Source organism: Esox lucius, chromosome 2 (genome assembly GCF_011004845.1).
Source record: "Esox lucius isolate fEsoLuc1 chromosome 2, fEsoLuc1.pri, whole genome shotgun sequence".
Lineage (NCBI taxonomy): Eukaryota > Metazoa > Chordata > Actinopteri > Esociformes > Esocidae > Esox > Esox lucius.
Window position 1 is genome coordinate 1,854,814 of NC_047570.1, and position 15,738 is coordinate 1,870,551.

General features: G+C 44.4%; 1 protein-coding gene across 20 annotated transcripts in view; it reads left to right on the forward strand.

Annotated features, from left to right (window-relative positions):
- The window catches only part of cngb1a (cyclic nucleotide gated channel subunit beta 1a), a 197,540-nt gene that overhangs the window by 44,716 nt on the left and 137,086 nt on the right, over positions 1-15,738 (forward strand). For 19 of the 20 annotated variants that reach the window (XM_034287196.1, XM_034287201.1, XM_034287219.1 and 16 more), the window contains 5 exons: positions 13,987-14,084; positions 14,292-14,334; positions 14,484-14,504; positions 14,912-14,981; positions 15,457-15,481. In XM_034287196.1, the coding sequence (XP_034143087.1) occupies positions 13,987-14,084; positions 14,292-14,334; positions 14,484-14,504; positions 14,912-14,981; positions 15,457-15,481 (257 nt within the window). The remainder of the gene's footprint in view (positions 1-13,986; positions 14,085-14,291; positions 14,335-14,483; positions 14,505-14,911; positions 14,982-15,456; positions 15,482-15,738) is intronic. The other variant, XM_034287204.1, reaches the window with a different exon arrangement.

The window sequence follows — 15,738 nt, forward strand, 5'->3', positions numbered from 1 at the left end:
TTAAGGTTTCGAGGCTGACGTTTGGCAACTCGAACCTTCAGCTCCCTCCACAGACTTTCTATGGGATTAAGGTCTGGAGACAGGCTAGGCCACTCCAGGACCTTAATGTGCTTCTTCTTGAGCCACTCCTTTGTTGCCTTGGCTGTGTGTTTCGGGTCATTGTAATGCTGGAATACCCATCCATGAATGGCCATTTTCAATGCCTGGCTGAGGGAAGGAGGGTCTCACACAAGATTTGACGGTCCATCGTCCATCGTCCCTTTGATGCGGTGAAGTTGTCCTGTCCCCTTAGCAGAAAAACACCCCCATAGCATAATGTTTCCACCGCCATGTTTGACGGTGGGGATGGTGTTCTTGGGGTCATAGGCAGTATTCCTCCTCCTCCAAACACGGTGTGTTGAGTTGATGCCAAAGAGCTGGATTTTGGTCTCACCTGACCACAACACTTTCACCCAGTTCTCCTCTGAATCATTCAGATGTTCACTGGCAAACTTCAGACGGGCCTGTACATGTGCTTTCTTGAGCAGATTTCAGTCCTTCACTTCGAAGTGTTACCAAATGTTTTCTTGGTGATTATGGTCCCAGCTGCCTTGATATAATTGACAAGATCCTCCCGTGTAGTTCTGGGCTGATTCCTCACCGTTCTCATGATCATTGCAACTCCACGAGGAGAGATCTTCCATGGAGCCCCAGACCAAGGGAGATTGACAGTTCTTTTGTGTTTCTTCCATTTGCAAATAATCACACCAACTGTCACCGTCTCACCAAGCTGCTTGGCGATGGTCTTGTTGCTCATTCCAGACTTGTGTAGGTCTACAATCTTGTCCCTGACATCCTTGGACAGCTCTTTGGTCTTGGTCATTGTGGAGAGTTTGGAATCTGATTGATTGATTGCTTCTGTGGACAGGTGTCTTTTATACAGGTAACAAGCTGAGATCATACAAAAACATACAAAATCAGCAGGGGATCAAATTATTTTTTCCCTCACTGTAGTTAACCACCGCATCAATACGAATAGAGAAACCTGAAGGTAAGGGACTATAGGTTATACCTGATCTGGCTTCATCCTCCTTAGTGTATCCTTACAGTATAGCCAAGTGCTCCTATTCGCTCGGGGTAGGTTAACCTAAATAATGTGGATAAATTCACCCCCACAGGACGACAGCCATTGTTAAATTCTGCTATCACCATATAGGCCAAATTTATGTTAGCCTCACTCGGCTGGTCAGGAATGGCTGACGGGGTATAACAGTCCTTATCTGGCATTGAAATTTGTGCTGCCACCTCTGTCCAACCATGTGCCTGCGAGTCTGCTACTGTAAATGGGATAAGGGTTAACATAGGGGAACGTGAGGATGTTGGCATGTGTTGACAAATCCACCAATTAGTCATGTTCTCAATGGAATAGTCAACCATTATCCTAAGGGCTATGTTGTCTGGCTCTAACAGTGCTTTCCTTACTCTACCTGGATTAAGACGACGTGGAGCAAGAATACGAACTACAGTAGTTTGTGCAACTGTTATGGGACATATCATAGTGGGTCTACCCTTGGGGTGGTCAGGTGGTCTGCATGGGTGTTGTCTTCATCAGTACTGAAACACCAGTAATCCTGGATTACTCCTAGAAGTTTGGAAATGTTATCAGTACAACAATCATCATAACATCTCCATCTATTCACATGATTGGGAAAATAGTATGGGGGTGGATGGCTGGACTGGGCGACTGCTTGTCCCCACCCTACATTAAACCTTAAACACACTTTGATCAAAATGTTGAGAATGATTCGTAAAAACCCTGTGTATACCAGTACTTATTTACCATATTTACCATCCCCCCTTTTGAAGCATGATCTTTTCCATGTGAGAGCACTGCATTGAAATTATTTTTTATAGACATATGGGTAAACAAGGGTTACCATTAGGGCCTATCCAAACTGTATTTACATAGGTTTGGATATGCCCTAATCCGGTTCTCTCTTTAGGTGAAGCCTGAGATTGCGCTTCAACAAGGTCAGAGAGGGTGACTGTCGGGGTCAGATGGGTCATCTGCAGAGCAGAATGAGGAGGGGCCTGAGCAGCGGCTTTGGCAGCAATTACCAAGGGAAACAACATCTCTGCCTGTAGTATGGGCCTCACATTTACATATGGCCACTTCCTTAAGTAACAAGACAGCTTCCAACAGGTTATGAATAAGTTGGCCATGTAATGAACCCCTGCATTGTCCACAATGTATCAAAGTCATGTAAAACACCAAAAGCAAATCTACTGTCTGTGTAAATGGTAACACTTTGACCCTCAGCAAGGATGCAAGCTCGAGTGAGAGCAAACAACTCCGCAGCCTGAGCGGAGAGATGGTGTGGCATTCTGTGTCCCTCAACCAAATCATGATCAGTGACAATGGCATAACCTACATTATTGAGAGTGGAAGTAGATTTACTAAATAAAAAACAATATCACTATTGGGTAGAGGTTCATCAGACAAGTCATTACGAGGGGTACACTGTTGGTTAATAGCAGAAAGGCAGTTATGTGGCACGCCATCTACCTCCGTGGGGAGTAAAGTGGCTGGATTCAAAACAGGACTTCTTACCACAGTGACATGGGGTAAGCACCTGACAGATGACTAGTTTTGTGTTCAAACAAAATGAAGGCAACAGAGTGAGGAACTCGTAGCTCGAGTGGCTGATAACACAACAGAGGCTGTGATCGCAAAACAACATCTGCTGATGTTGCCACAGCCTTCAGACAATAGGGAAGGCCTTGTGGTACAGAGTCCAGTTTAAAAGAGAAGTATGCAATTGGCCTCAACTTATCACCTTATTTCTGTATTAAGACATATAACCATCCTTTTCACACACTGCTTGAATAAACTTGTTTTTAGGATCAGGGAGCCCCAAAGTCTCCTCCATGAACTGCCACCTAAACGTGGTGGAGGGGTTTGTGTACCTGAGTGACCCTAGGAGCTATGTTGTCTAGGGCAATATGCCCCTGGTAGGATCTCCCAAGGCAAACAGGTCCTGGGTCGACGGGTCAGACTAAGAGCGGTTGAAAAAACCCTTTATGATGGAAAACATTTTGAGCACCGTGACGTCGCCCGGCATGGCGCAGCCGGGGCCCCATCCTGGAGCCAGGCACGGGGTTGGGGCTTGTATGCAAGCGCCAGGTGGCCGGGCCTTTCCCCACGGGGTCCGGCCGGGCTCAGCCCGAACGAGCGACGTGGGGCCGCCTTCCCGTGGGCTCACCAGCTGCAGGAGGGACCATTAGGGGCCGGTGCTTAGAGAATCGGGCGGCAGTCGAAGGCGGGGGCCTCAACAACCCGATCCCTGAAACTAGTTCTAGGGACGTGGAACGTCACCTCGCTGGTGGGGAAGAAGCCTGAGATTGTGCGTGAGGTTGAGAGGTTCCAACTAGAGGTAGTCGGGATCACCTCTACGCACGGCTTGGGCTCTGGAACCACACTCCTTGAGAGAGGATGGACTCTTCACCACTCTGGAGTTGCCCATGGTGAGAGGCGGCGGGTTGGTGTGGGTTTGCTTATAGCTCCCCAGCTCTGCCAACATGTGTTTACCCCGGTGAACGAGAGGGTCGTTTCCCTGCGCCTACAGGTCGGGGATAGGTCTCTCACTGTTGTTTGTGCTTACGGGCCGAACGGCAGTGCAGAGTACCCGACCATCTTGGAGTCTCTGGGAGGGGTGCTGGAAAGTGCTCCGACTGGGGACTCTATCGTTCTACTGGGGGACTTCAACGCCCACGTGGGCAACGACAGTGACACCTGGAGGGGTGTGATTGGGAGGAACCCGAGTGGTGTTCAGTTATTGGACTTCTGTGCTAGTCACAGTTTGTCCATAACGAACACCATGTTCAAGCATAAGGGTGTCCACCAGTGCACGTGGCACCAGGACACCCTAGGCCGCAGGTCGATGATCGACTTTGTTGTCGTCTCATCTGACCTGCGGCTGTATGTCTTGGACACTCGGGTGAAGAGAGGGGTGGAGCTGTCAACTGATCACAACCTGGTGGTGAGTTGGATCCGATGGCGGGGGAGGAAGCTGGACAGACTCGACAGGCCCAAGCGTACTGTAAGGGTCTGCTGGGAACGTCTGGCCGAGTCTCCTGTCAGAGAGATCTTTAACTCCCACCTCCGGCAGAGCTTCAACTGGATCCCGAGGGAGGCTGGAGATATTGAGTCAGAGTGGACCATGTTCTCCACGCCATTGTCGAAGCGGCCGCTCTGAGCTGTGGCCGTAAGGTCTCCGGTGCCTGTCGAGGCAGCAATCCCCGAACCCGGTGGTGGACACCGGAAGTAAGGGATGCCGTCAAGCTGAAGAAGGAGTCCTATCAGGCCTGGTTGGCTTGTGGGACTCCTGAGGCAGCTGACGGGTACCAACAGGCCAAGCGGACTGCAGCCCGGGTGGTTGTGGAGGCAAAAACTCGGGCCTGGGAGGAGTTCGGTGAGGCCATGGAGAAGGACTATCGGCTGGCCTCGAAGAGATTCTGGTAAACCGTCCGGCGCCTCAGGAGAGGGAAACAGTGCCCTACCAACGCTGTTTACAGTAGAGCTGTTGACCTCTACTGGGGATGTCGTCGGGCGGTGGAAGAAGTACTTCAAGGATCTCCTCAATCCCGCCGTCACGTCTTCCATTGAGGAAGCAGAGGCTCAGAGGTGGACTCGTCCATCACCCAGGATGAAGTCACTGAGGTAGTCAAGAAACTCCTTGGTGGCAAGGCACCGGGGGTGGATGAGATCCGCCCTGAGTAACTCAAGTCTCTGGATGTTGTGGGGCTGTCTTGATTGACACGCATCTGCAGCATTGCGTGGCGGTCGGGGACAGTGCCTCTGGGATGGCAGACCAGGGTGGTGGTCCCTCTTTTTAAGAAGGGGGACTGGAAGGTGTGTTCCAACTATAGGGGGATCACATTTCTCAGCCTCCCCGGGAAAGTCTATGCCAGGGTACTGGAGAGGAGAATACGGCTGATAGTAGAACCTCGGATTCAGGAGGAACAGTGTGGTTTTCCTCTGGGCCGTGGAACACTGGAACAGCTCTCTACCCTCTACGGGGTGATGGAGGGTTCATGGGAGTTTGCCCAACCAAGCCACATGTGTTTTGTGGATTTGGAGAAGGCATTCGACTGTGTCCCTCGTGGCATCCTGTGGAGGGTGCTTCGGGAATATGGGGTCCTGGGTCCTTTGCTAAGGGCTGTTAGGTCCCTGTACGACCAAAGCAGGAGTTTGGTCCGCATTGCCAGCAGTAAGTCAGACTTGTTCCCAGTGCATGTTGGACTCCGGCAGGGTTGCCCTTTGTCGCCGGTTCTGTTCGTAATTTTTATGGACAGAATTTCTAGGCACAGCCAGGGGCTGGAGGGTGTCAGGTTTGGGGACCACACGATTCCGTCTCTGCTTTTTGAGGATGATGTTGTCGTGTTGGGCCCTTCAAACCAGGACCTTCAGCATGCACTGGGACGGTTTGCAGCCGAGTGTGAAGCAGTTGGGATGAAAATCAGTACCTCCAAATCCAAGGCCATGGTCCTCAGTCGGAAAAGGGTGGCTTGCCCACTTCAGGTTGGTGAAAAGTTCTTGCTTCAAGTGGAGGAGTTTAAGTATCTAAGGGTCTTGTTCACGAGTGAGGGAAGGATGGAACAGGAGATTGACAGACGGATCGGTGCAGCTTCTGCAGTAATGCGGTCGATGTATCAGTCTGTCGTGGTGAAGAAAGAGCTGAGCCGCAAGGCAAAGCTCTCGATTTACCGGTCAATCTACGTTCCTACTCTCACCTATGGTCATGAGCTTTGGGTCATGACCGAAAGGACAAGATCCCAGATACAGGTGGCCAAAATGAGCTTTCTCCGCAGGGTGGCTGGGCGATCCCTTAGAGATAGGGTGAGAAGCTGGGTCACCCGGGAGGAGCTCAGAGTAGAGCCGCTGCTCCTCCACATCGAGAGGGGTCAGCTGAGGTGGCTAGGGCATCTGTTCCGGATGCCTCCTAGACGCCTTCCTGGGAAGCCTAACTGGCTTCATGACCTTGCAAGGCCAAGTACTGTAACAACAGCAGTGTCTTTTTCCCATTTTTCTTTATCTGGGGAACAGACAAAAAGATCATCAACGTATTGGATAAGGGTGCTGCCATGTTTAAATTGGAACCTTTCCAAGTTATCGTGGACACAAACGCAGCAAGAGATTCACAATAACCTTGATGGAATCTCGTCCATATGTATAATTGGCCGGAGAATTCAAATGCCAACCAATACTGTGAATACTTGTGCACAGGAATACTAAAAAATGCATTAGTTAGGTCCACTACAGAAAAATACTGACTTTTGCCTGGGACTTGACTTTTGCCTAGGTCATGATTGTATATGGATCAGGTACAATTGGTGCGCGCGCATACACTGCTTTTAAGATCTTGTATAAATCGCCAAAACACAGGTTGTCCAACAACTTTGGCTTTCTTTACTGGGAAAGTAGGAGTGCAAAAGGGACTGTTTGGACATGGAACAATTTTGCCTTTCTCTAACAATGCTTTAAACATGAGAGCTATCTGCTCCTCCACATCGAGAGGGGTCAGCTGAGGTGGCTTGGGCATCTGTTTCGGATGCCTCTGGAACACCTTCCTGGGAAGGTGTTCCGGTCCCGTCCCACCGAGAGGAGACCCCGGGGAAGACCTAGGACACGCTGGAGGGACTATGTCTCCCGGCTGGCCTGGGAACGCCTCGGTGTCCCCCCCGGAAGAGCTGGAGGAAGTGTCTGGGGAGAGGGAAGTCTGGGCATCTCTGCTTAGACTGCTGCCCCCGCGACCCGGCCCCGGATGAAGAGGAAGAAGATGAATGAATGAATGAATGAATGAGAGCCATCTCTTCAATAGCCTCTGCTTTCAGTGGGTATTGAGCCTGGCATGGTCTATGGGGTCCTCTAGGTGTAACAAGAGGCTGTGCATTGTTTATTATCCCAACATCATATTTATGCTGTGACCACAGTGAAAGTGGAACTTCCGCTAACCTAGGATGACAGGAACAGACAGGACACAACATGGCGGCAGCAGGTACGACGGGAGTTGTCATAGCGCTCCTTGTTTATGTGCTATTCTTGGACAATTTAAGATATAGACTCAATCACACTGCCTGTTTCTCATCACAATGCAAGTACTACAGTGCTGGCAAAAAATATCCGGGAGCACTCTTACAAGTTCCACACAAAACTTCGAACAATAAACATTTTGAATTTGGGAGACACGCCGTTGCTGCAGCTTTTTTTTTCCATCTCTCTACTGCTCCATTAAAAGCAGGAAGAGCAGTGCACGCACTCTACAAATTCCTCAAAGCAAAACGCTTATAATCGCTATCTGTCTACTCTTATCCGGGGACATACACCAGTGCCCAGGACCCCTCAACAGACTGGAGGAACGTGAACCCCGGGCTACCATTGCGTTGGCCGCCAACAGCTATTCTGGCCACTATGGTACTGGCTCAGACTCACCTGTGGGCCTGGAGGTGGGGGCCGACGTCCTGGCATGCGATGCGCTGCGTCCGTTGACGTGCGCCGGAGGTCCCATGGGGACTACCACGGGGACTACCATGAGCACATTGGACCTTGTGCCGGGGGTGTCCTCGGGCTATGGTGGAGTCGGGATTGCGGAGGGAGGAGAAGGACTGTCAGCTGAGATACAATCCACAATAGCCCTCGATGCATCTAACACGGCGGCAGTAGGGGCTACTACTGCTAGCGTATCAGCTCAAAGGCTACAAACAACTGTAGCATGCATCGATGGTCATGTGACATTGGCTGACAACATGACAGCTGAATTGGAAACAACGCCACTTACGTCAGGTACCCAAAACGGGTTCGTACCTGACTGCACTCAGACTGCACCAAACTCCTGCCAAGCTATTAAAAAAATTTGAAATGATGTAATGAGAAGATATCGAGAGACAACTATTTGTAATACATTAAACCAGGCTAAATTAATTTGGGACAATAAAAATAGGCCAAAAGGGCTTCTTTGTGCCCACCTTAACATACGCAGTATGCTCCCTAAACGTGAACAACTGGACCATATTCTCAGGAACTCAAATATTGATATATTAGGCCTATCAGAAACTTGGCTTAAAGAATCATCCCCTGAAGCTGGTGTTGTTTTCCCTGACTATAATGTGTTTAGAAGGGACAGAGGTAAAGGAAGAGGAGGGGGTGTAATGCTGTATGTGAAAAATAATTTGAAGTGTTCACAACTAAGTGTGCCAAGTGAGATTAAAATTGAAAATGTTTCAGTTAAAATTTCCCTCTCTGCAGAGATGAGTTTTACTCTGGTTTGCCTTTACCGTCCACCATCAGCCAAAGTTGACTTCTATGAACAACTGCAGGTACTACTTAAACATCATTCAACACACAACAAGTCCAATGAAGTTATTGTAATTGGAGATTTCAATGTGAACTGGGACTGCAAGAAACATAGGAAAACATTAAAGCATTTAATGGATAATCTTAATTTTTTTCAACTTGTTCAGCATACAACAAGGATTACGAAACACTCTAGAACTAAAATAGATCTACTTTTCAGCAACAGACCTGAATGGATAATTAGATCATACAATTTCCTGACTGGTCTTTCAGACCATAATATTATACTTTTTTATAGGAAATTGTCCAAGTCGAGGGTTAATAATGATTTCTTTAACACCACAAATAACAGGTCTCCTTATGAGTTTATACCCAACGACAAAATGTGGCCACAGCCCTGTCATCATTGGAATGGGATACAAACCTGTATGATGAAAATCCCGAATTATGTACCGGTAAATTTATTAAATCTCTGAAGGATGTTATCTCAACCATTCGAGTAGAGGGAGATATAAATGTGAACGAATGTGCCACTTGCCATGGCTGAACAAAGAATGTAAAAATCTAATGTTAGCTAGAGACCTGATATTAAAGCAATTTTTAAAATCAGGTCTAACAACAGACCGTCAAAGGTTTACCCATATGCGAAATAAGGTAACACAGAGTCTGAGACAGGCCAAAGCAAACTTTTTATTAAAATAATAGAGAATGCAAACGGCAATGGAAAATTAGTATGGCAAAACCTAAATAAACTGCTTGGTCGAAATCTAAATAAAAACAATAAGGAAATGGAGCTTCAAATTAATGACTCGATTATTAAAGATCTATTTTCCATAGTCACCTATTTTAACAGTTTCTTTATAAATTCTGTGAAAGAGATTACGCAGCATTTTGATCCATCTCTGTTCTGACAATGTCTCTGATCCACATCAGCCTGTATTCAAAATCATTGAAATCTCTGACTATGAAGTAACAAAAATTATTGTTGGCATGAAAAATTCAAAAACTCTTGACGCATTTGGCCTTAATACACATTTTTATAAAGAGTACAAGGATCATCTAATACGTCCAATAACTCATCTTCTTAATATGTCTTTTAACCAATTTTATAGTCCCTGTAGATTGGAAAGTGGCTGCAGTGACACCAATACTAAAATCAGGTGTTACAACAGACATGTCTAATTATAGACCTATTAGCATACTTCCCGTCATATCAAAAATAGCAGAGAAGTGGGTAGTCAGACAGTTGACGGCTCATCTGGAAAATGTCCAACCTTCACTACATCCATTACAGTTTGGTTTTCGGACCCATCATTCCACCGATAGTGCCCTGTGTGTGGAAAAAAACATAAAAGGTTTGCTTGACAAGAGTCCTTGTGTCGGGGCTGTCTTCTTAGATTTGAAGAAAGCCTTTGACTCTGTTAACCATCCGATTTTAATATCCAGGTTGACTCAATTTAACATCTCTGATCAAGCACTTTTATGGTTTAAATCCTACCTGTCCCACAGGAAACAGTACATGGTAGGAGATGGTGTCAAATCTCCCTGTTTAGATTCTGGAGTTGGTGTCCCACAGGGGTCTGTCCTTGGGCCGGTTCTGTTCTCTCTTTTTATCAATAACCTACCAAATTCATGCCCAAACGTCTTCTCGCAGATGTATGCGGATGACGCAGTAATTTACACTCAAGCAAAAACCATCCAACAAGCAGCTGCTGATTTCACAGTGGCCCTATCCTATGTGCAGGACTGGCTCAAAAATTCATGCCTCATGTTGAACACCAGAAAAACTGTGTGCATGTACTTCTCAAAATGCTTTGTCGAAGTAAGCAGATCAAATGTCTTCTTGAATGGAGATGAACTTCACCTGGTCTCAGAATTTAAATACCTTGGGGTAGTCCTTGATTCAACACTCTGCTTCAAAAGTCATGTAAAAAAAGTAGCAAAGGTTGTCAAATTTAATCTTCAAAATTTTTGGCACATTCGAAATAATTTAACTATGGGTGCTGCTAAAACATATTTTTATTCAATGATTATTTCTCATTTTGATTACTGTTTGACTACCTGGTCTCTTGCATGCCCCACAACACTTAAAACCATAGAAAGTCTATATAAAAAGGCATTAAAAACATTAGATAAAAAACCGCTATCCCACCACCACTGTCAAGTTTTAAAAAAACATAGACTATTCGATTTTCAAAATATGATTAATTTAAAAATGGCCTGTCTGATATACAAGGTCCTTCACTCCCTCGCTCCGCCACCTCTGAAGGACTTTATTAAATCTAAAGAAAATTCTTTGCAATGTTTTTGTGAGCTGTGTGATCTTAGCCCGTGGGACTACGGATGGAAATTAGCCCTTGGCTATAATCCGGCATTTTTACATGCATGTACTCCATGTCTTGTTCATTAACATGCACTGTCAAATATCAAATAAAACTAAAAAAAATAAATAATCTGTAGCAGCCACCTGGATTGCACAGACCTGATGGACCCAGTCGTCATACGGCACAAGATGTACTTCCCGTTTACACAAAACGGTGCAAATCTTTCTCTATAGGCTTGGGCTGCTATGGAAAATTCCACTCCCACCATGTGATAAGGGACCCAGTCCAGTGCTTCATTGCACCTCCTCACCCAATGACCCAAGCTTTCCCATGTACTAAACACAGTTTTAGCAAGGGGAACACGGGGGTCCGACCCCTCCACGTCGAAGAAGCGAGACATCTCTCTCACATTTCGCACAGACCATGCACAAAAACCTTCCGAACACCAGTATACATAGTCACGTGTCAGAAAATCTCTTTTACCATCATCAAACCACACTTTCTCAAAACCAACATCCTGACTTTCTGAAACCTTCACCGAGCAACGCAAGTCGCCCATATCCATAAACTGGGCTGAACCCGTTTCTACTCTATTCATCACCTTATTTACCAACTCATGTGAAACAGCTCTAGGCCCTGTTCTTTCTAAATCCCATGAATAACAATAATCAACCGGCTGCACACTGTTTTGAACTGCTTGTACGACAGTACGTTTAATTTGCATGCCTTTGTCTGAACATTCTAGCGTGATCCCTAGATGTGTTATGAAATCCCTGGCTAACAATTTAACGGGACAACAATTGGAAAACAGAAATGAAAGTTTTGGGTAACGCTGGCCCTCGATAACATCAATAACATCAATACAGTATCTCACAAAATTGAGTACACCCCTCACATGTAAATATTTGATGATACCTTTTCATGTGACAGCACTGAAGAAATGACACTTTGCTACAATGTAAAGTAGTGAGTGTAGATTATGTAACAATATACATTTGCTGTCCCCTCAAAATAACTCAACACACAGCCAGTAATGTCTAAACCGCTGGCAACAAATACACCCCTTAGTGAAAATTAGCCCTTTTCATGTGAGTGTCATGTGAGTCGTTAGTGTTACAAGGTCTCAGGTGTGAATGGGGAGCAGGTGTGTTAAATTTGGTGTTATCGCTCTCACACTCCCTCATACTGGTCACTGGAAGTTTAACATGACAGCTCATGGCAAAGAACTCTCTGAATATCTAAAACAACATAAAGATGGCCTAGGCTATAAGAAGATTGCCAAGACCCTGAAACTGAGCTACAGCACAGTGGCTAAGACCATACAACGGTTTAACTGGACAGGTTCCACTCAGAACAGTCCTCACCATGGTCAACCAAAAAAGTTGAGTGCATGTGCTCAGCGTCATATCCAGAGGTTGTTTTTGGAAATAGACGTATGAGTGATGCCAGCATTGCTGCAGAGGTTGAAGTTTGCTAAAAACAAGCAGTAAAAGGACATGGACTACTGGAACCATGTCCTGTGGTCTGATGAGACCAAGATAAACTTATGGTGTTGAGCGTGTGTGGCGGCAACCAAGTGAGGAGTACAAAGACAAGTGTATCTTGCCTACAGTCAAGCATGGTGGTGGGAGTGTCATGAGTTGTGGGAGTGTCAATTGCCACACAAAATATTGACATTTTGGACATTTTCACTTAGGGGTGTACTCACTTTTGTTTCCAGCGGTTGTGGAATCTAAACATTAATAATTACAATATGAATGTACGTTTCATTGGAAGTGAATATGCTTAGGTAATTTGAACAACAGAAACTTCTCTGTTTAGATTCTCTCTGTAGGTTTTGATCTGATAACCACAGGAATGTTTACATTGTTTACATTGTCCATTTGGCATGGGGGTTACTGTTTTGGAAACCTGATCTTTGCTAGGTAGACACGCCCTTCAATGTATATATCGGCTTGTAACCAGCATTTCAGTGAGAAGAGATTCAGTGAGATTGATTGAGGTTGTGTAAGGAAAACCGGATCCGTAACCTCATGAACAAGACTATCTAATTCTGCAATAAATAATTGAATAACCTGCGATATAACCTGCGATAATTATTTCAAACACTATACGAAACGGCTGATTTCTAACATGGTTTAGACACAAATCGCTCTGTGTTATTTTGTGGGGACACCAATTTTACACTGTTGTGGGGACACCAATTTTAAACAAGCTGTACACTCACTACTTTACACTGTAGCAAAGTGTCATTTCTTTAATGTTGTCACATGAAAAGATATAATAAAATATTTACAAAAATGTGAGGGATGTACTCACTTTTGTGAGATACAGTATTTTGTCCTTGCTCAGTTGTGCACTGGTGCCTTACACATCTCTTTATATTCTGCTTAGAGCCAGTTTGCCTTAATCTGTGAAGGGAGTTGTACACAGCATTTTACAAGATCTTCTATTTCTTGGCAATTTCTCGCATGGAATACCCTTCATTTCTCAGATCGAGAATAAACTGATGAGTTTCAGAAGTAAGTTCTTAGTTTCTGGCGATTTTGATCTTGTAATCAAACCCATAATTGCTGATACTCCAGATATTCACTAAACAAGGCAAGTTGTATTGCTTCTTTAATTAGCCCAACAGTTTTCAGCTGTGTTAACATAACTGCAAAAGGGATTTCTAATAATCAATTAGCTTTTTTAAATTACAAACTTGGATGAGCAAACAACATGCCACTGGAACACAAGACTGATGGTTGCTGATAATGGGCCACTGTATTCCTATGTAGATATTCCATAAAAAATCTGACGTTTCTGTTTCAGATCAATTTGACGTTATTTCAACTGACAAAAACTGTGTGGGGTTTAAATACTTATGCAAGCAACATAATAGATTGTTTTCCTTTATTTACAAATATTTCCCAAAATAATACCAGTTTCACTGTACAATAATTCATTTTGAGTGTGGGTATTTTCAAATAAAATATCAAACAGAACCAATTGGAACTGGTTGTGCGTAATTGGGTAGGATGTAGACAGGACGTGTACGGGTTGTTATTGAAGGGCATTTGGATGGTGGCCACTAGTAGATCAGTGACACCGAGCGCTGGTGCGGGAAGTAAAGGTAGTTGGCTACAGCTAGCTAGAGACCATTGACATCAGCAACCGATGAAAATCCACCAGAAAGTAGACCATCCTGGCACTTTTGGCATATTATTTCCAACACACTATGGTTTGGGACATACTATTCCTAATCTGACATACTATATAATATGAGTAGTATGCAAAAGTAGTATGCGATACTGGTCATAGTCTAAATGTTGTGTATTTGGTTTTCAGAGTGATTGAGTGGCTCAAGCAGGGATTTGAGAAGGTGGTTCCCCAGCCAACTGACATCAACAAAGATATCTCAGTGAAGGCCGTCTGCACACAGAAAGGTACTCTACCACAAAGCTTTTTATACCCATACATATTATTGCGTTGCTTGAGTGTACTGAGCAAAAGTTCCTGTCATCAATCTTAGATCCTGTTCTGTTGAGGGTGGAAACCACCAGCTAACCAACATAAAATATATTAGCAGAATATTCATTATTTTTAAATACATTTTGTTGCATATTTATTAGCTGTTTGATCTGCCCTTGCAGTGCCCACCGCACCTCCAGAAGCTGAAGAGGAGGCCAAACCAAAGTGAGTATCACAGATGTGTACGCTGTTGTATATTGTATATACATCGCAAGTTCATTGACACCACAAGCTTATAAAGGTATTTGAGTAGATTAATGGGGGGTTAGACATGTATTTAACTGTTTGTTGTTATGTATCTGTTTCCATAACAGTGAAATGGAGAAACAACCCAAGTAGGTGACAAAAAGTCCACAGCTCAGATTTGGCAAGAAGTGCCATGCATAGCTTTTATTCTATATAAAACCTGTCATTTTTAAAGGTGCAGCTAGAAACCCTTGTACCACATCTGTAGTAAATTATTCTGCATAAGCTTGCCCATTGCAGGGACATATTGGTATGGCTGCATGATAACCCTACCATAGCTTAGCAGTTTTTGGTCCATCTAGTAGGGCAAATAAAAATGCAGGAATTTATCATTCTTCTTAGCTACATTATCTTCTACCAGTTGTCTGACAGAGTATAGAGTATTGCTTCAAACTCCTAATGACTTTAAAACATGCTATACTGCTATGCATGATATCAGATGCAAATATGTGCAATGATTTATAGTCCCTATTCTAATCTAATCTGCCCTCAACAGTGTGGTAGGCTGGATTGTTCACGGCTTTGGTCGCATATTACCTCAGCCTGTGTTGACTCCTGGTGGATCGGTGAGTGACTAACTTCCCAATGACACAAGCCGACATAATTTCCCTTCTGTTTTACATTATTTTCTACAGTTTGGTGTTTTATTTTCTACAATTTCATGAAGTTCAATTTGCAATTATTGCCTAGCCTCATTTCAGAAATGTACACCAGGCTCAGGCTGTCGCCAAGCTGTTTGGCGTTTTATCACACTGCTCATTTAACTAGGAAATACTTGCTGGTTCCTAAGGTGGAGAACACCAGCCAATTTATAGGTGAACACCAGCAAAAATATCAATAAACAACTTCTAAATATTTAAAGTATTTCTTTTGTGCATTTACTTGAACATCCTTGAACCAGCCCTTAAATGCTTAGTCTGATTATGTGGGCATTAAAACATTTAAATTGAAGAATTCTTCAATTCTACATGGAGCTGAGAGAGGATGTATATGAACAGATACTAAAATCTAACATTTGTTTTGTGTCTTCCGCTCTGATAGGAGAATGTGGAGACTGTGCAAAACAGTAAGTAAAACTTTTTTCTGGCATTCGCATGAACAAACAACAACAAAACAATCACAATTATGGTATTGGCTATTGAATTTGATCAACAGGACAACGAAGAGTTACTTACAAACTACAATCAAACATTGGGCACTTGTTTCATTAAGTGTGATATCAGTCCAGGACAATTCTGTGAACTGTGTTATGCTTTTAGGTGGTTTGATTGACTGCTCAGTATAGTGGGGCATTGATTTATTTAGTTGATTGATTGATTACCA